At 43.8% G+C, this 26,771-nt stretch overlaps 1 protein-coding gene across 3 annotated transcripts in view; it reads right to left on the minus strand.

The window, feature by feature from the left end:
- Nucleotides 1–26,771, minus strand: part of LOC118391136 (delta-sarcoglycan-like) — a 284,512-nt gene that overhangs the window by 70,115 nt on the left and 187,626 nt on the right. For 2 of the 3 annotated variants that reach the window (XM_035782189.2, XM_035782190.2), the window contains exon 2: nucleotides 7,265–7,450. In XM_035782189.2, the coding sequence (XP_035638082.1) occupies nucleotides 7,265–7,450 (186 nt within the window). Of the gene's footprint in view, nucleotides 1–7,264; nucleotides 7,451–23,770; nucleotides 24,123–26,771 lie in introns of those variants that run through there. The other variant, XM_035782187.2, reaches the window with a different exon arrangement.

A 26,771-nucleotide genomic window follows, 5' to 3' on the forward strand; every position in this document is an offset into this window, starting at 1 on the left:
AAGATAAAACAGCACAGTTATTATCTATATGAACCATTTCTTCACCAACTACGGAGTTGGGAAAACTCGTGTGGACCTGAGTTGTGATAACTGCAGTGGCCAAAACAAGTTTGTGCTCTGGTATTGTGCCTGGTGGTTCATGCAAAAGCTCAACCAAAATCTGAACCTTCACTTCCAGATCACAGGCCGCACCAAGTTCGCCCCTGACTTTGTGCTTTGGCCTCATCAAGCAACGCTTCAGCAATACCAGAGTAAACACTTTGTCTGAGATTGGTGGTGTTGTGAAGTACAGGGGTCAGGTAAAAATAATGTTATTTTTATGAGGTTATTCTTATCTAAACTTGGGAGGTGAATTGATGTTGTGCAGGGTTGTAATGTCTTCTGATTTTTTGTTATTCCCTGTTTCACAGCGTCAATACTCCGGAGCCTGGTGTTGTTTCCAAGGAGTGTTCGGACTGTCAGGACCAGGTTTCAGCTGCTGCACAACGCTGACATCCTTACTCCCATAGATTGTCTGCCTGTAAAAGCACCACCTGGACTGGACACAGCTAGACAAACTATATTTTTGACATGATAAGGGAGTTTTGTGACGAAGAGGCTATGGACATCACGTGCCCTGCACCAAAGTCAAGGGCAGGACAGAAACAGACTCTCCGAATATAGATTCATTTGTTCATGCATGGTTTGGACGAGCCAGTCAACAGCACTATCTGCAGTGCCTCTATTCACATGACTCTCTCCCAACACACATGCCATATGTTGCTGCTATTTTTTTTATCCTGCTGCTCAGCCACTTTACCCCTGATTGTATGCATATAACTACCTCGTCGATCACTATCGTTATTCTTCTTATACGTACTGTATATTTTATTTATATTGACCCTATCTATTTCTGATATTGCTACTATGCTAGTAACCATTTGGCTGTACTGTTTACACCTTCTGTAGAGACCATCCACTTCGCAACTTAGCAGAATATTCATATGTTTGGTCGTAACATGATTTTGTGACCATAAAATTATCATGTGACCATATCAAGTCTCCACCACTTAAATATATTGCGAATGCATTTGTTTATGTACTGTACATGTGCATCTCACTCAGGTTTCAACTCGGGTTGCATGACCTTCACTTATGTATGGAATACTATGTGATAAGTGTAACAGTATATAAAGTATGTTAATGTCCTGGTGTGAAGGCATTTGGGCAGTGGTGTAAAGTACTTAAGTAAAAATACATTAAAGTACTTAAGTAGTGTTTTGTGGTATCTGTACATTACTATGTATATTTGTCAACTTTCACTTCACTACATTTGTAAAGAAAATAAATGTACTTTTTACTCCATACGTTATCCTTGACAACAAAAGTACTTACATTTTGACAGGAAAATTGTCAATTTCAAACACTTCTCAAGAGAACATTCCTGGACATCCATATTGCCTCTGATCTGGCAGACTCACTTAACACAAATGCTTTGTTTGAAAATGATGTCTGTGTTGGCTATCCATCAATAAAAGATAATACAATTGTGCCGTCTGGTTTTCTTAATATAATGAAGTTGAAATGGTTTACTTTTGATAACTACAGTTGAAGTCAGAAGTTTACATACACTTACGTTGGAGTCATTAGAACTCGTTTCTCAACCACTAAACAAATTTAGTGTTAACAAACTATAGTTCTGGAGTCAGTTAGGACATCTACTTTGTGCATGACACAAGTCATTTTTCCAACAATTGTTTACAGACAGAATATTTCACTTATAATTCATTGTCTCACAATTCCAGGTCAGAAGTTTACATACACTAAGTTGACTGTGCCTTTAAACAGCTTGGAAAATCCCAGAAAATGATATCATGGCTTCTGATAGGCCAATTGACATCATTTGAGTCAATTGGAGGTGTACCTGTGGCTGTATTTCAAGGCCTACCTTCAAATTCAGTGGCTCTGCTAGACATCATGGGTGAATCAAAATAAATCAACCAAGACCTCAGAAAATAATTGTACACCTCCACAAGTCTGGTTCAACCAAGGGAGCAATTTCAAAACGCCTGAAGGCACCACGTTAATCTGTACAAACACCATGGGACCACGCAGCCGTCATAGCGCTCAGGAAGGAGATGCGTTCTGTCTCCTAGAGATGAACGTACTTTGGTGAGAAAAGTGCAAATCAATCCCAGAACAACAGCAAAGTACCTTGTGAAGATTCTTGAGCAAATGGGTACAAAAGTATCTACAGTGGGGCAAAAAAGTATTTAGTCAGCCACCACTTGTGCAAGTTCTCTCACAAAGATGAGAGGCCTGTAATTTTCATCATAGGTACACTTCAACTATGACAGACAAAATGAGAAAAAAAATCCAGAAAATGACAGGATTTTTTATGAATTTATTTGCAAATTATGGTGGGAAATAAGTATTTGGTCAATAACAAAAGTTTCTCAATACTTTGTTATATACCCTTTGTTGGCAATGACAGAGGTCAAACATTTTCTGTAAGTCTTCACAAGGTTTTCACACACTGTTTCTGGTATTTTGTCCCATTCCTCCATGCAGATCTCCTCTAGAGCAGTGATGTTTTGGGGCTGTTGCTGGGCAACACAGACTTTCAACTCCCTCCAAATATTTTCTCTGGGGTTGAGATCTGGATACTGGCTAGGCCACACCAGGACCTTGAAATGCTTCTTACGAAGCCACTCCTTCATTGCCCGGGCGGTGGGTTTGGGATCATTGTCATGCTGAAAGACCCGGCCACATTTCATCTTCAATGCCCTTGCTGATGGAAGGAGGTTTTCACTTAAAATCTCACGATACATGGCCCGATTCATTCTTTCCTATACATGGATCAGTCATCCTGGTCCCTTTGCAGAAAAATAGCCCCAAAGTATGATGCTTCCACCTCCATGCTTCACAGTAGGTATGGTGTTCTTTGGATGCAACTCAGCATTCTTTGTCCTCCAAACACGACGAGTTGAGTTTTTACCAAAAAGTAATTTTTTTGGTTTCATCTGACCATATGACATTCTCCCAATCTTCTTCTGGATCATCCAAATGCTCTCTAGCAAACTTCAGACGGGCTTGGACATGTACTGGCTTAAGCAGGGGGACACGTCTGGCACTGCAGGATTTGAGTCCCTGGCGGCGTAGTGTGTTACTGATAGTAGGCTTTGTTACTTTGGTCCCAGCTCTCTGCAGGTCATTCACTAGGTGTGGTTCTGGGATTTTTGCTCACCATTCTTGTGATCATTTTGACCCCACGGGGTGAGATCTTGCGTGGAACCCCAGATAGAGGGAGATTATCAGTGGTCTTGTATGTCTTCCATTTCCTAATAATTGCTCCCACAGTTGATTTCTTCAAACCAAGCTGCTAACCTATTGCAGATTCAGTCTTCCCAGCCTGGTGCAGGTGTACAATTTTGTTTCTGGTGTCCTTTGACAGCTCTTTGGTCTTGGCCATGGTGGAGTTTGGAGTGTGACTGTTTGAGGTTGTAGACAGGTGTCTTTTATACTGATAACAAGTTCAAACAGGTGCCATTAATACAGGTAACGAGTGGAGGACAGAGGAGCCCCTTAAAGAAGAAGTTACAGGTCTGTGAGAGACAGAAATCTTGCTTGTTTGTACCAAATACTTATTTTCCACCATAATTTGCAAATAAATTCATTAAAAATCCTACAATGTGATTTTCTGGATTTTTTTTCTCATTTTGTCTGTCATAGTTGAAGTGTACCTATGATACCGCTCTCATCTTTTTAAGTGGGAGAACTTCCACAATTGGTGGCTGACTAAATATATCCACAGTAAAACGAGGTCTATATCGACATAACCTGAAAGTCCGCTCAGCAAGGAAGAAGCCACTGCTCCAAAACTGCCATGAAAAAGCCAGACTACGGTTTGCAACTGCATATGGGGACAAAGATTGTACTTTTTGGAGAAAGTACATTGTGTACAAAGTACAAAGTATATTGTGCCCCTGGCTATTTGTTAATTATAACATTTTTTTAATACAATAGTGCCGTCTGGTTTAATTTGAAATTATTTATACTTTTACTCAAGTTTGACAATTTAGTACTTTTTCCAACAGTGGATGTGGCTGGGGGTTATAGCATTTCTTTCACATGACCCATCAATTTAGACAAGTGTATCTGGGTAAGCGTCATCTAATATTTATTAAATCTTTTTATCTGGACATTTTCTGTTTACCTGGAAGTTTTCCTTATTGTAGGCTACTACCACTTTTAATCTTTAGCACATGACCTCATGTGAATCCTTATAGAGATGGGTGGGACTGGCTTATGAGGGTGTGAACAATGATGAATGGGTGTAGACAAAGAAGAGCTCTAATAGGTACCAAATTAGAATTAATTTCCCATTGTTCCTCAAAAATGTTGCGTATGATATATCATTTTCTTGCTCCAAGTCTCTACTTTTATCCAATGTAAAAATACTGAAAATCGAATTTTGCTACGTAAGACCGAATCCAGGTGGTGAGTCACATATATTACAAACAAAACTATACAGTGTAATGCATAGACATTTCTGCTGATGCCAGTGAAAGCAACACAAGATGAGTTATATAATAATATAATATATAATTCTGACTTGCTGCGTAGAGACAAACTGCAGTGGTGTACCATGATGAGAGAAAATGTATCAGAGAGAATATGAGAGATAGAGATAGTAGATAGTACAGAGCAGAGAGAACGACTGTGGAGAGTGGAGCGAGACGAGGGATAAAAAAAATATTTGCCACACTGACATATTAAACAGCCTCTCGGAGGTTAATAGAAAATGTTAAACATTTCAGTCTGGCAGAAATCTAGCACTGCCTCCTTGGCCCATCACCACCTACCATAAACAAACAGAAAAACAAGCTCCACAGCCCCTTTATATGACAGACCCGCTTAGCTCAGTCCAGGCCTGAGAGCACCAGCAGCACCAATAAAAACAGAGATGGGCGATGACTCGGAAATGGCTGGTGTCAAGTACTGGGGATTAAAGGAAAAGTTCACTTCTGAACAATGAGAACTATCTCTGACTCTCAGGTCAATGGTGGTACTGGTGAATCGTGAATTTGCCAGGCTTTCTGTCCATTTCCTCTATCTTTCATCAGAGAGTGCTGTGCTAATCAAACGGGTGTTGAGGTGGTGGCACAAAAACATGGGAATGGCTAAATGGACAGGGGATGAGAATGATACATCATGTATCTGGCCAGACAAGAAAGGCTTGTCTTTTGGCCCTGTGGAGCGTTAACTGTGCCTGTTGCTGCTCCATCCTGCATGGGCCCTAGATTAGGTTCCCCAGAGTGGTGATCCACTCCCCAGAAAGAGGGCTATGGCTGGGAGGTGTGGTTGGAGCAGCTGCTCCAGGGAGGCGCCTATGCTCCCCTCTCACCTTATTAGAGAGCAGACTATCCTAGTCAGGGCAAGCAGAGCAGGGTGACCTGGCATGGAGCCCAGAGCAGCCAGGCTTGTGTTTGAATATGACGACTACCTCTGACTCTCAGGTCAAAATGCTGGGTAACCTTTCTGCCCACAGTTAAAAATGCAGCAGCAGCAAGCAGAGGTGGTTGGTGAGAAGACAAGGTTCCTGTAACCCTGCGTGGCTCGTCTGTCTCTGACACGCACCAATGCTTTAAGGTTAGACTTCGGGCACACAGTCTGAATCGGTATGCCCCATTTATCTCTCTTCCTGCTCTTAATGAGGAAGGTTTAACAGTATGAGAGTGGGTTTTACATGCAGAGCCGGAATAATGACAGTGTTGCTAATTACCATTACTGCTGACACATGATGTTAGTGGAGTTTGCCTTATGAATCCACTCCAGAACAGTACAATGTGATGAATTTAACCGGGGCAACCCAGATAGGACTACTGCCAATAGATGTGTGTGTGTGTGTGTGTGTGTGTGTGTGTGTGTGTCCCTTCAACACCCACCTCCTCTCCACATTCATTTTCACAGTCTCACTGTAACTCAAGACTTTGAATATTTCATCGAAACCCATCCTTGACATGTCATCCAGTACTGTGGGGCTTCGGAGCAATTAAATGCAACATAAATCTGACAAGCAGACACCTGCTCTTCTGCATCCATGGATCTCCAGGCCTGTCCTCAATCACTCTCCATACAATCTATGTCCTTGAGGCCGTCTAAGGAACATGAGAAAGCAACACCTTTCTAGGGGTTATCCGGGGGACAGTGGACTGTTTCATAGGCTGTAGAACTTATGTAGCTTCGGCAAAAATGAAGATAGATATTTGATCGTCCATGTTTGAAGCTTTTAAAGGGGCTATAGTTTCTTCCCTACAAGGATGATGGTCAAATCTAAGGTTTATGCAGGCATTTAGCTGGATCACTTTCACCATGATATCACATCCCACTTGGATCTATTTGGATAAAGGTTAGGACCCTTAATATAGCCACTCAGCGTCTAGAACATACTATGCAGTCGGACACACCAGACATCCAAATTTCTTTGAGTATTTTTTATTTATTTTACCTTTATTTAACTAGGCAAGTCAGTTAAGAACAAATTCTTATTTTCAATGATGGCCTAGGAACAGTGTGTTAACTGCCTTGCTTTGAGTGTCTGACTCATCGCTGAGGATTATCTAGCAAAAAGCAGCCTCAAACGACATGGCTCAAAGGGTTTGAGCTCCAGACTAACACTCCAGATATTCAGAGAAACACAGTGCAAATGTATGTCAAACTCTACAGTCTAGTGCTAAGTACTGTATGACATGGCATTGAGATGAATGGTACACATGTGTAATCTAATGTAGTGTATGGCCCTGGTGTCACCACTCTCCTTTGCTGATATCACCCCTATCCTGTGCTGATGTCACCTCTCTACTGTGCAGGAAGTGACAGTGTCATTGGTTCCAGACGGGCACCTTGAGGCGGCTGCACTTGAATACTAAACATGCCCTCAACTGAACTCTCTCAGGTAGAGAAGAAAAGAACAGTGGGGTACTCGGAAACTAACAACATGCAGGGATGGAAGGAAGGGAGAAAGAGAAGGCGAGAGGAGGGGAGGAGAGAGGCCGCTAGCATGGAGTTAGCTACACCGTAGCAGATCGACCACTGTGAGGGAAAATTAAGGCGGCGGGCTAAAACGCCACAGCTTGTAATTACTGGCCTGTCATTATAGCCCCCCATGGAGAAAAACCCTATTATTCCAGTACACTTCTAAGCAAATACAATAATCAATTCCTCTAGAGCACAGTCATAAAAGCAAATCCCAAGTAAAAAGCAGGTAAGGAGGAGGACTTACAATGGTGAAGTTCATGACCTTTAGTATCCAGATGGTTAAAGCAAGGTTGACCAGGATCAGGATCATTAACAGGAGCACAAAGAAGTAAAGGCAACGTTTCCGCCAGCCATAAATCCCCACTTTGTACACGTGTGGTTTCTCTGAGCTCTGGACATTGTTCCTATGAGTGCACTGTTCTTGGGTCATCTGCAAGAGAAGAAGAAGAGGATAAGTGACTTCCTGAAAGTAAAGAAGATGTATTCTGAAACTATCACACTCCCAAAAGCGTACATTCTGGCCCTACTGTTGAAGCCATAGTCAGCCATTGAGTTTGAGCACAATAAAATACAATTTAGTTAGTTTGATTCCAAACTCATTGTCTCATAAGCTTTCTATATCTCCATTACTCTCTCTCTCTGCACCATTGATGTGCTGATAGTGTCCATTAATGATGATTCTAATTGTCTGCCTGTAAAGTGGGAGAAGACATTGTTCACTTCAAGCACCATAATTATAGCCTTATAACTCTGTACAAAATAGAATTTATTGTCTACAATGCTAGGAGTGGCTGGCTCCGACACCAAAGCCAATCACATTTGACAACCACACACATTCACCGCAAACTGAAACAAATGACACGAGACAGCCCCTGTGAAAACTCTAAAGCCAGTCAGCAAAAAATTTGATTTTACTGTTGCATTTCAAACAGGACCAAATACTCAATTACATTCAATTAAGTTTTGTTTACCACTTATTGCACATCTCCAGATTGGCATCAATCTTACATTTTCCAAAGTAAACTTTGAGTTTAGAGCAGAACTGTACATACACAGACTAAGAGCTTGATTAATTGAATATGGGGTGTTAGTACTGGCTCGAACCAAGGCTTGCAGACACTGTAGATCTCTAGAACTAGGGCTGGGGACCCCCAGTGTACTACACAAGAGCAACACACAATCTACAAAAGGAGGTAGAGGGTTCCTTTCAGTGACTCTCACCAGGTGGGCTGGCTATATAACAAAAATGAATGTGGATACAGTTGTAAGCATCCCCAGGTGGTGTGTACACAATACACAGTACAGAAACAAACAGACAGTGAGAGACAGGATCTACACACAGCAGTACTGTATTTCTGTAAAACATCACTGTTGGAGTATAAACCATAACCCTGTTGGAGGCCATCGATAAATCATAACTTTGTGTGACCCCCTGGAGTGTCATCTTTCTGTACATCAGCCACATAAACCTCATGTCGTATTACACACTGAGTTAGCACAGAGTCAACTCATACACAACTCAACAGCGTCATCTCTCACCACACATTCCAGATGGGGAAGAACTCCCACATGCAGAATGATTGGAAAAATTGAGGCAGCTTACAGTTTAAATCATGGTATTTTACACCCATAAAGGGACTGGTGCACAGAAGGAAAAACTGATGCTCCAGGAAAAATACATGGACATTTGGAGGCCCACCAGAGCACTGCCCTATGAGAGCTTCCTCTGACTATATAGCTACTGTCCAACAGGGGGACTCTGTTCTGTTATTAGGAGCCTAAAGAAAGCACAGTGGCACAAAACAAAGTCTGTTTCCGATTAGAGGTAATCCAAGCATTGCTGAATGTTGTTGCTTCTTCTCTCTTGCCAAATCACTGGGCATCTCTCCACTACGCTGTTTTATAAACAACGTGTGGATCGGGTACCAGAATCTGTCAACTTCTTCCCCAGTTTTCCATTCTGTCCAAATTTAAGGGGGAGTGTATTGTATATGCACAATTATGGGAAGAAAATATTGTGCCATATGCCCCTTTTAACTAATTAACATTCACAAGCAGTCCTAATCTTCATTTTCACCACACAAGATTTCTAACGTCTATCTTCGCCATATTCTTTTCCTTATTGTCTTATTCCACGGAAACACTGTTCCACTTTACATAAAGTAGCTAAGTATAGCTAATTTATATCGATTTTAAAGGTCATATAATCACAGTCAACAACTTAAGGAGTGTTGAGTCTGCTCCAAATCTAACAAAGTGTTCTCGAAATGAGTCATAAGTAACTGAGCTCCAGCTACACAATCAACAGAATTAATTAACTAATGCTGGTCTGAAGCCCATGAAGCCCATCATTAACCATTGCTGTCTGCAGGGCACAATGAATACTTTAAGAGCTCAACATGCTCTGTGTTCATCGTCTCTTATACATACATTAAGAGAGCCAGCTTTTCAAAATGGCCACTCCTTGCTTACAAACCTGATCAAGGAAACTTGGCACGGTGTGTAAGTGTGTCCCTCCCTGGCTTTTTTTTGGCTTAGAATGCCCTCCAACATAATTAGATAAGATACCTCTGAACATCATTGTCTAATGGTGTTCTGATTATCTCAGGGCCCATGTACTGAAGTTAATCGTTCTGAAGATCAAACCTAAAAAAACTCTGTATTCATTTTCAAGAATGTGAACACAGGGTGCAATACCAGTGGATTCAAAGACTCAAGTTCAACTTGATTTAAGAAGGAAGAACAACCTGGTCTCAGAGAATTTCGTATAATTCTGTACGACATCCATGATATGTTACATTTGGTATGGTTAGATAAGACAAACGATTACTTAAGGCAAAAAAGAAAGGAGGGTAGTAGGGCAGGCAGCTGGGCCTAATAACGCGAACACCTAGCAACCCAAAGGTTAAACGTCTGAATCTCATCATGGACAACTTTAGCATTTTAGCTACATTTACATTTACATTTAAGTCATTTAGCAGACTTTTCAACTACTTACTACTTTTTAGCTACTTTGCTCTGACTAAACATGTTAACTAACCCTTCAACTAAACCTAACCCATTTAGCTAACCCTTCCCCTAACCCTTTATTAACCTCCTGAACTTAACCCTATCCTTAACTTTTTTTTAATCCAAGATGGCGTAGCAGTAAATCGTCCTGTCGTATCGTCTCTCTGTAAATATCGTCTCTTTTTCGTTTTAGATATTTTAGATATTTTTTTCTTCGCATATCTTTAAAAACATTTTGCTAAACCTAAGCTTCCAAATACTCTTCTGCAACCCGCCAATGTAGCTACTTTTCCTAAAGTATTTATATTTACTTCGAAACCGGAACCCTTCAACTGAAGCTAGCCAGCTATGACTGGAGTTATACTGCAGTGTACTGCAGTTATACTGCACTCTGACTGGAGTTATACTACAGTGTACTGCAGTTATACTGCACTCTGACTGGAGTTCTACTACAGTGTACTGCAGCTATACTGCACTTTGACTGCAATCTTTTTCCATAAGGGAAGTGTCTCAGTGTGACCAAGGGACCCTTCAACACAACTCGACTCATTCATTCTTAATTAGGCAAGTCGGTTCCGGGTTGGAGCGAGCGGTCGCATTCGCACTTCGCTCTGCAGGTTGTATAACTTTTTCATTACATTTCATTATAGTACAACGGTTGATTTGTCTAATCTTAGCAATTCTTCTTAGCTAGCTACATAGCCGTCCTTGTATCAGAGATAATTGCATAATTATCGTATTTCGTCGCCCTAACGTAGCCTTCACTGCTATTCGCCCAGGAGCTAGCAAGCGCTAGCTAACGCACACAGATTAGCATCACTGTAGTGCTATTCACTCAACTGTACGACTTGATTAGTCTAGTGTTAGCTAGCTACATAGCTGTCTTTGTTTCCAAGATAATTGTGTAGTTTAGTGTGTGTAGCCTTGGAGTGATTATCTTAATTCACTGAGGTTCGCTAGCCAGCTATTTGTCGTCCTTAACGTAGGAGACTCTGCTAGCTAGCCAACAGCTAACAGCTAGCCAACAACAACCCGGTCGCATTCCGCTTCGCTCCACAGTTAGTATCACATTTTCATTTCATCTCATTACAGTACAACGGTTTGATTTGTTTGATCGTAGCTAGCTACATAGCCGTCTTTGTTTCAAAGATAATTGTGTAGTCTAGAGCGATTTCCTAGGTTAGCTAGCCAGCTATTGTCGTTCTTTTAACGCAACGTAACGTAAACAACACTGCTAGCTAGCCAGCTAGCCCCCCGTATAGTAGCACTGTAGAAACTATTACACTCAACGGAACGACTTGATTAGTGTAGTGTCAACAACGCAGCCACTGCCAGCTAGCCTACTTTAGCAGTACTGTATCATTTTAATCATTTTAGTCAATAAGACTCTTGCTACGTAAGCTTAACTTTCTGAACATTCGAGACGTGTAGTCCACTTGTCATTCCAATCTCCTTGCATTAGCGTAGCCTTTTCTGTAGCCTGTCAACTATGTGTCTGTCTATCCCTGTTCTCTCCTCTCTGCACAGACCATACAAACGCTCCACACCGCGTGGCCGCGACCACCCTAACCTGGTGGTCCCAGCGCGTACGACCCACGTGGAGTTCCAGGTCTCCGGTAGCCTCTGGAACTGCCGATCTGCGGCCAACAAGGCAGAGTTCATCTCAGCCTATGCCTCCCTCCAGTCCCTTGACTTCTTGGCACTGACGGAAACATGGATCACCACAGACAACACTGCTACTCCTACTGCTCTCTCCTCGTCCGCCCACGTGTTCTCGCACACCCCGAGAGCTTCTGGTCAGCGGGGTGGTGGCACCGGGATCCTCATCTCTCCCAAGTGGTCTTTCTCTCTTTCTCCCCTTACCCATCTGTCTATCGCCTCCTTTGAATTCCATGCTGTCACAGTTACCAGCCCTTTCAAGCTTAACATCCTTATCATTTATCGCCCTCCAGGTTCCCTCGGAGAGTTCATCAATGAGCTTGATGCCTTGATAAGCTCCTTTCCTGAGGACGGCTCACCTCTCACAGTTCTGGGCGACTTTAACCTCCCCACGTCTACCTTTGACTCATTCCTCTCTGCCTCCTTCTTTCCACTCCTCTCCTCTTTTGACCTCACCCTCTCACCTTCCCCCCTACTCACAAGGCAGGCAATACGCTTGACCTCATCTTTACTAGATGCTGTTCTTCCACTAACCTCATTGCAACTCCCCTCCAAGTCTCCGACCACTACCTTGTATCCTTTTCCCTCTCGCTCTCATCCAACACTTCCCACACTGCCCCTACTCGGATGGTATCGCGCCGTCCCAACCTTCGCTCTCTCTCCCCCGCTACTCTCTCCTCTTCCATCCTATCATCTCCTCCCTCTGCTCAAACTTTCTCCAACCTATCTCCTGATTCTGCCTCCTCAACCCTCCTCTCCTCCCTTACTGCATCCTTTGACTCCCTATGTCCCCTATCCTCCAGGCCGGCTCGGTCCTCCCCTCCCGCTCCGTGGCTTGACGACTCCTTGCGAGCTCACAGAACAGGGCTCCGGGCAGCCGAGCGGAAAACTCGCCTCCCTGCGGACCTGGCATCCTTTCACTCCCTCCTCTCCACATTTTCCTCCTCTGTCTCTGCTGCTAAAGCCACTTTCTACCATTCTAAATTCCAAGCATCTGCCTCTAACCCTAGGAAGCTCTTTGCCACCTTCTCCTCCCTCCTGAATCCTCCCCCCCCCCCTCTGCAGATGACTTCGTCAACCATTTTGAAAAGAAGGTCGACGACATCCGATCCTCGTTTGCTAAGTCAAACGACACCGCTGGTTCTGCTCACACTGCCCTACCCTATGCTCTGACCTCTTTCTCCCCTCTCTCTCCAGATGAAATCTCGCGTCTTGTGACGGCCGGCCGCCCAACAACCTGCCCGCTTGACCCTATCCCCTCCTCTCTTCTCCAGACCATTTCCGGAGACCTTCTCCCTTACCTCACCTCGCTCATCAACTCATCCCTGACCGCTGGCTACGTCCCTCCCGTCTTCAAGAGAGCGAGAGTTGCACCCCTTCTGAAAAAACCTACACTCGATCCCTCCGATGTCAACAACTACAGACCAGTATCCCTTCTCTCTTTTCTCTCCAAAACTCTTGAGCGTGCCGTCCTTGGCCAGCTCTACCGCTATCTCTCTCAGAATGACCTTCTTGATCCAAATCAGTCAGGTTTCAAGACTAGTCATTCAACTGAGACTGCTCTTCTCTGTATCACGGAGGCGCTCTGCACTGCTAAAGCTAACTCTCTCTCCTCTGCTCTCATCCTTCTAGACCTATCGGCTGCCTTCGATACTGTGAACCATCAGATCCTCCTCTCCACCCTCTCCGAGTTGGGCATCTCCGGCGCGGCCCACGCTTGGATTGCGTCCTACCTGACAGGTCGCTCCTACCAGGTGGCGTGGCGAGAATCTGTCTCCTCACCACGCGCTCTCACCACTGGTGTCCCCCAGGGCTCTGTTCTAGGCCCTCTCTTATTCTCGCTATACACCAAGTCACTTGGCTCTGTCATAACCTCACATGGTCTCTCCTATCATTGCTATGCAGACGACACACAATTAATCTTCTCCTTTCCCCCTTCTGATGACCAGGTGGCGAATCGCATCTCTGCATGTCTGGCAGACATATCAGTGTGGATGACGGATCACCACCTCAAGCTGAACCTCAGCAAGACGGAGCTCCTCTTCCTCCTGGGGAAGGACTGCCCGTTCCATGATCTCGCCATCACGGTTGACAACTCCATTGTGTCCTCCTCCCAGAGCGCTAAGAACCTTGGCGTGATCCTGGACAACACCCTGACGTTCTCAACTAACATCAAGGCGGTGTCCCGTTCCTGTAGGTTCATGCTCTACAACATCCGCAGAGTACGACCCTGCCTCACACAGGAAGCGGCGCAGGTCCTAATCCAGGCACTTGTCATCTCCCGTCTTGATTACTGCAACTCGCTGTTGGCTGGGCTCCCTGCCTGTGCCATTAAACCCCTACAACTCATCCAGAACGCCGCAGCCCGTCTGGTGTTCAACCTTCCCAAGTTCTCTCACGTCACCCCGCTCCTCCGCTCTCTCCACTGGCTTCCAGTTGAAGCTCGCATCCGCTACAAGACCATGGTGCTTGCCTACGGAGCTGTGAGGGGAACGGCACCTCAGTACCTCCAGGCTCTGATCAGGCCCTACACCCAAACAAGGGCACTGCGTTCATCCACCTCTGGCCTGCTCGCCTCCGTACCACTGAGGAAGTACAGTTCCCGCTCAGCCCAGTCAAAACTGTTCGCTGCTCTGGCCCCCAATGGTGGAACAAACTCCCTCACGACGCCAGGACAGCGGAGTCAATCACCACCTTCCGGAGACACCTGAAACCCCACCTCTTCAAGGAATACCTAGGATAGGGTAAGTAAGGGTAAGTAATCCTTCTCACCCCCCTTCTCCCCCAAAAAAAAAAAAAAGATTTAGATGCAAGTGGCTGTTCCACTGGATGTCATAAGGTGTATGCACCAATTTGTAAGTCGCTCTGGATAAGAGCGTCTGCTAAATGACTTAAATGTAAATGTTAAATGTCTATGCTAGTGGTCTTCAGCTAACCGGTCATCAGCTAACCTTTAGCTCGGAAAGCTCTCGCCAGTTCGAACAACGCGACGCTAACCAGAGCATAACGGACCTATTTAATTTTTTTACCCCCGGATTCCCACCACAAACGGAACATTCTTCAGCTGGATCTTCACAACTAGCTATCGAGCTAAACAGCAACCCTGGTTGATTAATCCTGGCTAGCGTTTCCACCCACGTAGCTTGAAGCTAGCCCGGCCAGAGCTCCTAGCATACTCCTGGGCTACAATACCTGGACCTACGACCGGTCTATCGATATCACTGCATGAAGAGGAATAAACAGACTCACCCCATCGCAACGTCCTCCAAAGGCTAACTCTCTAGCGCTCGCTATCTCCTTGCTTGCGAATTCGGCATGCTAACTGCTAGCTTGTTAGCTTGTTTAGCCCAGGTCCGCTAACTACTACCTTGTTTACCCCGGCCTGCTAATCTGTTAGCTTGTTAGCACAGGCCTGCTAACCGTCTGCATCGCCGCGTCCCAAAAACGCAGTGGCTCATATGTACTTTCTATCTCTTCCCGATTAAAAAAAAAAAAATGTTTATACCTTCCGGAAACCTGCCTCACCCAATGTGATACGGAATCGCTATTATCTTTATTTTTAGAACACACTCAAGAACCTCCAGACGCTAACCAGCTAGCTAGCTACAAGCTACTTAGTCATTGTTATTTTTTAAAACTGGATAACACTCGCCAGTCCAGCCCCCCTGCCCCATCCACCGCTGCCCCCTGGACTCTGATCACTTGGCTACATTGCTGATGCACGCTGGACTGTCCATTAATCACGGTACTCCATTCTGCTTGTTTGTTTTATCTGTCGGCCCCGTTGCCTCGTCAATGCCATTTTACCTGCTGTTGTTATGCTAGCTGATTCGCTGTTGTCTCACCCACTGTTTTAGCTAGCTTTCCCAATTCAACACCTGTGATTACTGTATGCCTCGCTGTATGTCTCTCTCAAATGTCAATATGCCTTGTATACTGTTGCTCAGGTTAGTTATCATTGTTTTAGTTCACTATGGAGCCCCTAGTCCCACTCCTCATACCTCCTTTGTCCCACCTCCCACATATGCGGTGACCTCACCCATTACAACCAGCATGTCCAGAGATAAAACCTCTCTCATCATCACCCAGTGCCTGGGCTTACCTCCGCCATACCCGCACCCCACCATACCCCTGTCTGCGCATTATGCCCTGAATATATTCTACCATGCCCAGAAACCTGCTCCTCTTATTCTCTGTCCCCAACGCTCTAGGCGACTAGTTTTGATAGCCCTTAGCCGCACCCTCATACTACTCCTTCTCTGTTCCGCGGGTGATGTGAAGGTAAACCCAGGCCCTGCATGTCCCCAGGCACTCTCATTTGTTGACTCCTGTGATCGAAAAAGCCTTGGTTTCATGCATGTCAACATCAGAAGCCTCCTCCCTAAGTTTGTTTTACTCACTGCTTTAGCACACTCTGCTAACCCTGATGTCCTTGCCGTGTCTGAATCCTGGCTCAGGAAGGCCACCAAAAATTCAGAGATTTCCATACCCAACTATAACATCTTCCGTCAAGATAGAACTGCTAAAGGGGGAGGAGTTGCAGTCTACTGCAGAGATAGCCTGCAAAGTAATGTCATACTTTCCAGGTCCATACCCAAACAGTTCGAACTACTAATTCTGAAAATTACTCTCTCCAGAAATAAGTCTCTCACTGTTGCCGCCTGCTACCGACCCCCCTCAGCTCCCAGCTGTGCCCTGTACACCATTTGTGAATTGATTGCCCCCCATCTAGCTTCAGAGTTTGTTCTGTTAGGTGACCTAAACTGGGATATGCTTAACACCCCGGCAGTCCTACAATCTAAGCTAGATGCCCTCAATCTCACACAAATCATCAAGGAACCCACCAGGTACAACCCTAACTCTGTAAGCAAGGGCACCCTCATAGACGTCATCCTGACCAACTGGCCCTCCAAATACACCTCCGCTGTCTTCAACCAGGATCTCAGCGACCACTGCCTCATTGCCTGTATCCGCTATGGTGCCGCAGTCAAACGACCACCCTCATCACTGTCAAACGCTCCCTAAAACACTTCTGTGAGCAGGCCTTTCTAATCGACCTGGCCCGGGTATCCTGGAAGGACATTGACCTCATCCCGTCAGTTGAGGATGCCTGGTCATTCTTTAAGAGTAACTTCCTCACCATTTTAGATAAGCATGCTCCGTTCAAAAAATGCAGAACTAAGAACAGATACAGCCCTTGGTTCACTCCAGACCTGACTGCCCTCGACCAGCACAAAAACATCCTGTGGCGGACTGCAATAGCATCGAACAGTCCCCGCGATATGCAACTGTTCAGGGAAGTCAGGAACCAATACATGCAGTCAGTCAGGAAAACTAAGGCCAGCTTCTTCAGGCAGAAGTTTGCATCCTGTAGCTCCAACTCCAAAAAGATCTGGGACACTGTGAAGTCCATGGAGAACAAGAGCACCTCCTCCCAGCTGCCCACTGCACTGAGGCTAGGGAACACGGTCACCACCGACAAATCCATGATTATCGAAAACTTCAACAAGCATTTCTCAACGGCTGGCCATGCCTTCCGCCTGGCTACTCCTACCTCGGCCAACAGCTCCGGCCCCCCCGCAGCTCCTCGCCCAAGCCTCTCCAGGTTCTCCTTTACCCAAATCCAGATAGCAGATGTTCTGAAAGAGCTGCAAAACCTGGACCCGTATAAATCAGCTGGGCTTGACAATCTGGACCCTCTATTTCTGAAACTATCCGCCGCCATTGTCGCAACCCCTATTACCAGCCTGTCTATTACCAACCTCTCTTTCATATCGTCTGAGATCCCCAAGGATTGGAAAGCTGCCGCAGTCATCCCCCTCTTCAAAGGGGGAGACACCCTGGACCCAAACTGTTACAGACCTATATCCATCCTGCCCTGCCTATCTAAGGTCTTCGAAAGCCAAGTCAACAAACAGGTCACTGACCATCTCGAATCCCACGGTACCTTCTCCGCAATGCAATCTGGGTTCCGAGCCGGTCACGGGTGCACCTCAGCCACACTCAAGGTACTAAACGACATCATAACCGCCATCGATAAAAGACAGTACTGTGCAGCCGTCTTCATCGACCTTGCCAAGGCTTTCGACTCTGTCAATCACCATATTCTTATCGGCAGACTCAGTAGCCTCGGTTTTTCGGATGACTGCCTTGCCTGGTTCACCAATTACTTTGCAGACAGAGTTCAGTCTGTCAAATCGGAGGGCATGTTGTCCGGTCCTCTGGCAGTCTCTATGGGGGTGCCACAGGGTTAAATTCTCGGGCCGACTCTTTTCTCTGTATATATCAATGATGTTGCTCTTGCTGCGGGCGATTCCCTGATCCACCTCTACGCAGACGACACCATTGTATACACTTTCGGCCCGTCACTGGACACTGTGCTATCTAACCTCCAATCGAGCTTCAATGCCATACAACACTCCTTCCGTGGCCTCCAACTGCTCTTAAACGCTAGTAAAACCAAATGCATGCTTTTCAACCGATCGCTGCCTGCACCCGCATGCCCGACTAGCATCACCACCCTGGATGGTTCTGACCTTGAATATGTGGACATCTATAAGTACCTAGGTGTCTGGCTAGACTGCAAACTCTCCTTCCAGACCCATATCAAACATCTCCAATCGAAAATCAAATCAAGAATCGGCTTTCTATTCTGCAACAAAGCCTCCTTCACTCACGCTGCCAAGCTTACCCTCGTAAAACTGACTATCCTACCGATCCTCGACTTCGGCGACGTCATCTACAAAATTGCTTCCAACACTCTTCTCAGCAAACTGGATGCAGTTTATCACAGTGCCATCCATTTTGTCACTAAAGCACCTTATACTACCCACCACTGCGACTTGTATGCTCTAGTCGGCTGGCCCTCGCTACATATTCGTCGCCAGACCCACTGGCTCCAGGTCATCTACAAGGCCATGCTAGGCAAAGCTCCGCCTTATCTCAGTTCACTGGTCACGATGGCAACACCCATCCGTAGCACGCGCTCCAGCAGGTGTATCTCATTGATCATCCCTAAAGCCAACACCTCATTCGGCCGCCTTTCGTTCCAGTACTCTGCTGCCTGTGACTGGAACGAATTGCAAAAATCGCTGAAGTTGGAGACTTTTATCTCCCTCACCAACTTCAAACATCAGCTAGCTGAGCAGCTAACCGATCGCTGCAGCTGTACATAATCTATTGGTAAATAGCACACCCATTTTCACCTACCTCATCCCCACAGTTTTTATTTACTTTTCTGCTCTTTTGCACACCAATATCTCTACCTGTACATGATCATCTGATCATTTATCACTCCAGTGTTAATCTGCAATATTGTAATTATTCGCCTACCTCCTCATGCCTTTTGCACACATTGTATATAGACTCCCCTTTTTTCTCTGTGTTACTGACTTGTTAATTGTTTACTCCATGTGTAACTCTGTGTTGTTGTCTGTTCACACTGCTTTGCTTTATCTTGGCCAGGTTGCAGTTGTAAATGAGAACTTGTTCTCAACTAGCCTACCTGGTTAAATAAAGGTGAAATAAAAAAATAAAATAAAACGGGCATCTCGGATTTACTTACAGAATCATACAAAATGCTCTGAGACCAGTTTGGGAAGAAACATCAATGCTGTTGCAGTACAGGCCAAATGTACTTCTCTTCATGTATTGATTTTTAGGTTTTAAGTTAAAAAGCCCTACAATTGCCATAATATTATTTGATTTACTGTAGGTCTCGCTGCATATCTGAGTGACCACAAGCAGAGCAGAACTGAGTAGATCTCAGCCAAACTATTTCAATCTGCTTTAAACTGACACTACTTAAAAAAATGTTTTGAGGGAATTACATGGGCTAGGGGTTGAGATGAGCAGTGCCCCACTGTGATTAAGACATGGGAAAAGAGAGAGAGAGCGAGAGAAAGGGAGCAGAGAGAGAAAGAAGGAGCAGAGAAACCCTCCCACAGATCAGCCTATAATGTGGTGACAGGTCAGAGGGAGTCAGACGCACAACACCCCTCGCCTCCTATCGCCTTCCTCCCTTGGGAAAAGACAGTGATGGCAAATTGCATTTCTCTGCGCTGGAATCTTTTCTCTCGCTTGCTCTCTATACTGTGAGAGGTTAAAACCTTAATCCTTAGATTGTCATAAGCACTGTGGCAGTTTTTTTAATAACAGGTCACAGCCACTGTGGTGTAAACAGTGTACAACAATTGCATCCAAGAAGAGTCTCTGGAGCAGGGCTATGATGTGGAAAGCTGTATTGAAATGAGTCTGTTGCTCATTAATATTGTGACATTCACACATGTTGCGGGAGACGGTATACTGACATTTCAGCTTATAATCAAAATTGTACACAGTACATGCCATGCAAAAACAGTACATGAAATGAAAATGTTATGAAAAATGTAGAAAAACAACTATCAGCTATCTATAAATAACTGTTGTTTCATGCCCATCTCTTACATTAAATGTTTAGCATGGAGCCAGAGAATATGAAACACCAGGAGCTGAAAGCTGTCTTTAACCAGATGGCATACTAGTTCTCTCACCACTAAAATCACAAAATATTACTCAGAGAGCCAAGTATTGCTCCCTTTCCCTGTGTGCATTTACATAGTGCTTACAGTAGAATGAGACAAAACACAATCCCAATTCTTTTCAGGAGCACGCTGATAAAAACCTAAAACATTTCCCAAGTAACCCACATTAAAAAATAATACAGTTTACTATAGAATATTATAGTACTTACTATACAATTTTGTATTATACTGGCGGATACTATACTACCCACTGTATCCCTTGATAATGTATTGCTTACTTTAGAATTGTTTAGTATACTGGAGAATACTACACCACGCACTGTAGTATCCCTTGATCATGTGTAGTATAGCATTTTATAGTATACTGTAGCCAGGTGAAATTGGACGTCTATCCATGTCCTGAGGATGTCTGGAAATGCCTTCAAAATAGGCCACTAGGGGCAACAGTGAGCGCTATTACCATCAAGTATGCTTGGGTTTTGCTAGCACATTGTGGATGGGGATGATGAATCAGAAGGTTGCATGTTCGATCCCAGTTGGGGACACTGTTTTTTATTTATTTTTATTTTAACCCTATCCCAAACGCTAACCCTTACCGTAACCATTTGGAATGAGTGCCTAAACTTAATGTTTTAAAAAATATACTTCCACCCAGGTCGGCTGTCATATTTAAAGAATATACAGATGACGGTACAGTCTGCACGCAGGTCATGCTTTGCATACATAACAGGCTGTTATTACACTTCGCAAAATTGCACAATGCGATAGATTATTGCAGGCCAAATGTCTTGTGGGACATGAGACCCTTATTTGAGAAGGGCATGGTTGTCCTGTATGGCTCAGTTGGTAGAGGATGGCGCTTACACCGCCAGGGTTGTGGGTTTGATTCCCGGGGCCAGCCAAAATGTATACACGCATAAATGTAAGTCGCTTTGAATAAAAGTGTCTGATAAATTGTTTTCTTTTACTTAACTAGGCAAGTCAGTTAAGAACAAATTCTTATTTTCAATGACGGCCTAGGAACAGTGGGTTAACTGCCTTGTTCAGGGTCAGAAAGACAGATTTTTACCTTGTCAGCTTGGTGATTCGATCTTGCATCCTTTTGGTTACACGTCCAACTCTCTAACCACTAGTCTACCTGCCGGACCAATGGCATATAGTATTGTTCCCTCCTTATCCTTTACTTATAGCTCTTTAGTAGGCACAGTACCATCCCACAATGGAGACTGTTTCTATACATTGAAACCATTACCTTTTATACCAATCAGTCATTCTGCTCAATAACAGGACTTTGCAGACTAAAGTAGACAAAGAGAGAGAGAGGCCAGAGTTGACCCTGTTTGCCGTGTACTCAGGAAGGAACTGTCAGGAGGGAGAAGGACTGAGAGGCGCCATAGACAACACATGCAACTATACTTAGTATCCATACACTTACAGAGAGAAACACCTCTGAAAGCTTTGGTGTTATATGAAGAAAAGAACTGCACTCTACCTCAAGTGATCTGAATGAGACTCAGTAGTATTTTGCATTGCTTTAAAAACAGCACAGCAGTCAGGAAAACTGTGTATTGATTATTTAAAGACAAAAAATAACCTGTGCAGGCAGATGACGCCTATTTAAAAGGCGGGTGACTAGTTGTAGTTAGGGAATTAATATTAAAGGAAGTGATCAATATGACTCAATTAATGCCTTCATCATAAAAACTTTATGAGCCCATTCCAAGAGGGGTGAGTGACTCTTTAGGACCATTGGATTTGACTGCTGCGCCCCAATTATATTTTATAGTGAGTTGGTGCACCCTAATGAAGGCCTAATGATCTGGAGAGTGACAAGAAACAGCCGATGGAGGAGCTGCTTGCACAATGTCAAGTCAGGATATATGTTACTCAGAACTAAACAAAAATAAAAATAACTCTCAATATGCCCGTTTTTAAACGTCTCCCAAGGATAGAATATCAATAATATCAACAACACTAATATAAAAAGATGTGGAAAGACGTTTTCACAGGAACTACTTTTGTAGCATCTTGCCCTACTCAACTGGGAAGCACTGGGAATCATGTGGTAACTATTCAAAAGTATAATCCACACATTATCACTCAGCATATCTCTGCCTCTCTCTTACACTCTTCCCCTCAATCTCTTTCACTTTTTCCTCTCTCTCACTATGTCTCTTTCTACTCTCCCTCTCTTGCTCTCCTCTCTCTCTCTCTCTCTCTCTCTGATTTCGAGTGGGCAGAGAAAACATCAGTACACAGTCTAGCTAAATGTTAAGCAGATGAGAAGGAGCTCTCGTTTTGAAGTGTGTCTGTGCTACATACTGAGCCTTGGCACAGATCCTTCTGAGAAAAACTCAGACATCTTCAACAAGCGCTGTCTCTGGGGCAGACTGGAAAGGAGCTGTTGATTCTCACAGGATTTACATTTGATACAGAGGAAAGAACACCTATCTGGCTTGTTTGCACACTACAAATACAGGAATGCACAGTACAATGCACAATAGAGTTTGCAATGCCCAGCTGAGATTGCATACCAAGGCAATACTGTGCACGTGAGATCTGTAGGTGATTTTATTCAGTAAATTTATACAGAATGAATAACACAACATTTGTCCCCATCTCTGTCATGTCAGGTCAATGCTTGCCTGGCTGTGTTTATCCCTATGAGGAAATAGCTATATCACACCTCCACTTCTACTCCTGACACCCGCCCCTCTGCCTTTGACTCACGTGGTCACAGCAAATATCAACATCGCGAATAAACACTCAACACCTGCTTGGATCCTCGTTGCTATATAAGGGTTTAGGACTGTCCCAATGGACACACAGCATCTGTTGTTCACAACACTATATTGGGAAGGGTCTCTCTCAAAGACCGCCAACCCCCCCCGAACCCAGCCCACACACATAGACATACCAGTAGCCCCAACCCCCTCCTACACTGCTGAAACTACAGTCAGTAGTAAAGTAGTAAAGTATGTAACTCTTCTCAGTGGATCCCCACAACCACAAGCCTGCTGCCTGAACTCTTTCCACGGTAAGTTACTTATTTATAGGAACATGTATCCCATAGGGGCAAAGCAATTGAAACAAAATAATGCCGACAGGACTGATATGGTGAAGTTGGCCAGTCAGTCCCAGCGTACGATCGCTAGCGGCTGTGAGGAGAGAGTTACAGAGCAACACCATTGAAAATCTTTATGCAATGAATTTTTCAGAAAAAGTTTGGGTAATCCGCCCCTGTAACTTCTCCTGGAAACACATACGGTACATTCCCCGCCTCAGTCCAGAGGTCTCCCTGAACAATGGTTATAAAATAGACTTTTGTGAGTGCTGGGAAAAACATGAAGCAAAAACAAACAGTTACTGAGACAAACTAAAATGACTCTTTTCAAAAGAGAAGGGCAAACTTAATTTAGTTTCTTCCGAACAATGAGGCAATAGTGTTCTAAATAAAGAGCAGTCTTCTTCACGCCTACTCCCCATTCCATCACTCAACATTATGAGTAGCAAACTTAAAAGTCCCTGTAAAACAAAAGACAGGAAAAGAAAAAACGTACCTCTCCCCCTGTCTTGCTCTCCTTCTCCTATCCCTCTCTCTGTCTCTCACTCAGGGCTCTCAGTGATCTCTCACTAAATCAGGGTGTGTCAGGCAGATAAAAGGAGATTGAGCTCCTCTTAAAAAGCTGCATGACAGACTCCAGGCAGCCCCCTTGTCAGCTTTTCCAATAACATGTCCCTGCCCAAGTCGTGAGGTATTTCCTGGACACTACGCACACTCCGTTATCCAAGAGGTCTCGTTGGAGGCTACTCTACTCCACTCTGCTCTGCTACTCGTGGGGACTGGAGATTCTGCACGACTCTGCTAAGGCTGCTAGGGCTGAGTTACAGCCTTATGGTCGCCAGACAGATTTAGAAGCCCAGACACATGTGGGAAGTTAAAGAGGCAAGGCTGCCTGGATTGTGACAAGCCTTTCTGACGGTGTGTGTGTGTGTGTATATGTATGTGTGTGTGTGTGTGTGTGTGTGTGTGTGTGTGTGTGTGTGTGTGTGTGTGTGTGTGTGTGTGTGTGTGTGTGTGTGAGAAAGAGGGACTGGAAGAATAGAAAAAAATACATTCCCCTCCTCCACTTAATATGCTGTGGCCTGCCAGTCTGTCTAGCAAGGGAGGAAATAACCACAAAGCTTTTCCTACACAGCACTTTCTTTTTTCCCTCCTACCAGCCATACCCACAGTGTGGTCAGAGCAGATGAACAATAGTAATCATTGTTTAACAGGCACAGCCCGTTCAGCATTTGAAGTGGTCAGTGAAGACGGCTCACGGACACCAGGGAATGCATGGTGTTATTATTGTTGTTGTTTGGTGATATGGAGCTTCAACCGCTTTGGTTGATTATCATTTTTTCAATAAAGGGAAATACCTAACAGGCCTGCAGTAAGAGAGACAACACTCCTCAGCTTTTCGACTTGCTGATGAGGATGTCGCCTGCTGTTTGAATACATCTGGGGAGATCTATTTCCCTGTTTTAACTAAATATTTAAAGATTCCAAGAGGAAGCTGTGAAGACGGGGGTGTTCCATGAAATTAGTGCCTTTTGCGTCCATTTTATATTTTAAGTAGGAATTGTAAAACAATTTGAAAAGCCTGTTATGTTAAATGAAGTGCCCTTTAATATAGACCCCATGGATAATACAATAAATCAGATGTTTTACATGAATATAGGCTTGATAAAGTTCTGAAGTTGAGCATTTTGCCATATTCCTCCATCAACCCTGTGTCACTTCTAGGAAGATTTTAACCCACTTAATTCCAAAATGTCTCAAAGTTTAACATTCATTGTAAAGACCTGGTTATTTGTCTGCTTTGACAAAATAATTTCAGAAGATTATCATTGATCATGTGATTAGTGATTCATTTATGTCTGTCCCTCATTTCAAGGTCAACCCTATTACGTGAGCTGAACTCTCATTCTAATATGGTGAAACTATTCCTTTTTAAATATATATTTTTCAAAAGAAACATTGAATATCTAATAGTCAAATCATATATTAAAAAGTAGGTGAGCTGGATGTACTATTTTTGGCAATTTTCTGGTGGAAAACTGAGTGGGTCGAGCATAACATATCAACCCTGTTATCCATACTGTAGATAGAGAGACTAGAAATGTTTTAATAAAAAAAAAGTGAAGCTTGCATTCAATTGCCCCTCCCTGTAGGACACAACAAGCCTGTCACAAGGAGATTCATGACTTTTTAAAGAAGAATTCGACAATCCCTGTTACAATCAACCTGGTTACATTATTTTGCATATAATAGACACTAACTATGTTAATTTATTAGGGAAACATTTTTTTATTAAGTTGAACATCTGCTTTTTATCACAGAATGTTAAAATGAGGTGAAATCCCTTATTTTTAAGTTATACTTCTTAAAAGGCACCGAATTGGTGGAACGATCCATGGATAGAAGAGATAGAACACCAAAACAAGAGTATGTCTGAGTTTCAGGAGGGGAAAGCATTTGCTTACTCCTGGTCTTATTGTGTTGTTGTGTGAATCTCACCACGGAGACAATTCCCCAACCTGTTATGTGTATATCTGGGCTAGAATTGGCTGCGGATCCTCCCAGGGCTCTTTCTTTATTCTGACATGTGTTTGAAAACAACCAATTAGAGTGAGATTCCAGCAACAGGATTTAGAGCTGGTCCAAACACATGGAGCTTTGGTAAATATGGATTGTGACACAGATGTCATCATGAATAAATACCGGTTTTCATTCTTCTACCAACATTCACTACTCTCTCGCTATTTGCCTTCCAAACACCTGCTCTACTTCTGAAATATAGGCCTGTAATTCCCTGATTTTTTTGTCATGATTATGATTTCACAATTCATCAAATATGGTATTATGGGGCACTCAATCACAATATTGAAATGATTCGATTATCGTCTGATCATAGAGCTACTCTATTAAACCAACAGAAAATGTCAAAACATTAGCTGACTATTACAATCATATGTGAGTGAATACCTATAGTTACAGTTGGTTGTCATTAAAACTTGTTTTTCCACCACTCCACAATTTCCTTGATAACAAACTATAGTTTTGGCAAGTAGGTTAGGATCTACTTTGTGCATGACAAGTAATTTTTTCAACAATTGTTTACAGACAGAATATTTCACTTAAAATTCTCTGTACCACAATTCCAGTGGGTCAGACATTTACATACACTAAGTTGACTGTGCCTTTAAACAGCTTGGAAAATTCCAGAAAATTATGTCATGGCTTTAGAAGCTTCTGATAGACTAATTGACATAATTTGAATCAATTGGAGGTGTAACTGTGGATGTATTTCAAGGCCTACCTTCAAACTCAGTGCTTCTTTGCTTGACATCATGGGAAAATCAAAAGAAATCAAACAAGACCTTAGAAAAAAAAATTGTAGACCCCCAGAAGTGTGTTTCATCAATGGGATCAATTTCAAATGCCTGAAGGTACCACATTCATCTGTACAAACAATAGTATGCAAGTATAAATACCATGGGACCATGCAGCCATCA

Source organism: Oncorhynchus keta, chromosome 12, assembly GCF_023373465.1.
Source record: "Oncorhynchus keta strain PuntledgeMale-10-30-2019 chromosome 12, Oket_V2, whole genome shotgun sequence".
Lineage (NCBI taxonomy): Eukaryota > Metazoa > Chordata > Actinopteri > Salmoniformes > Salmonidae > Oncorhynchus > Oncorhynchus keta.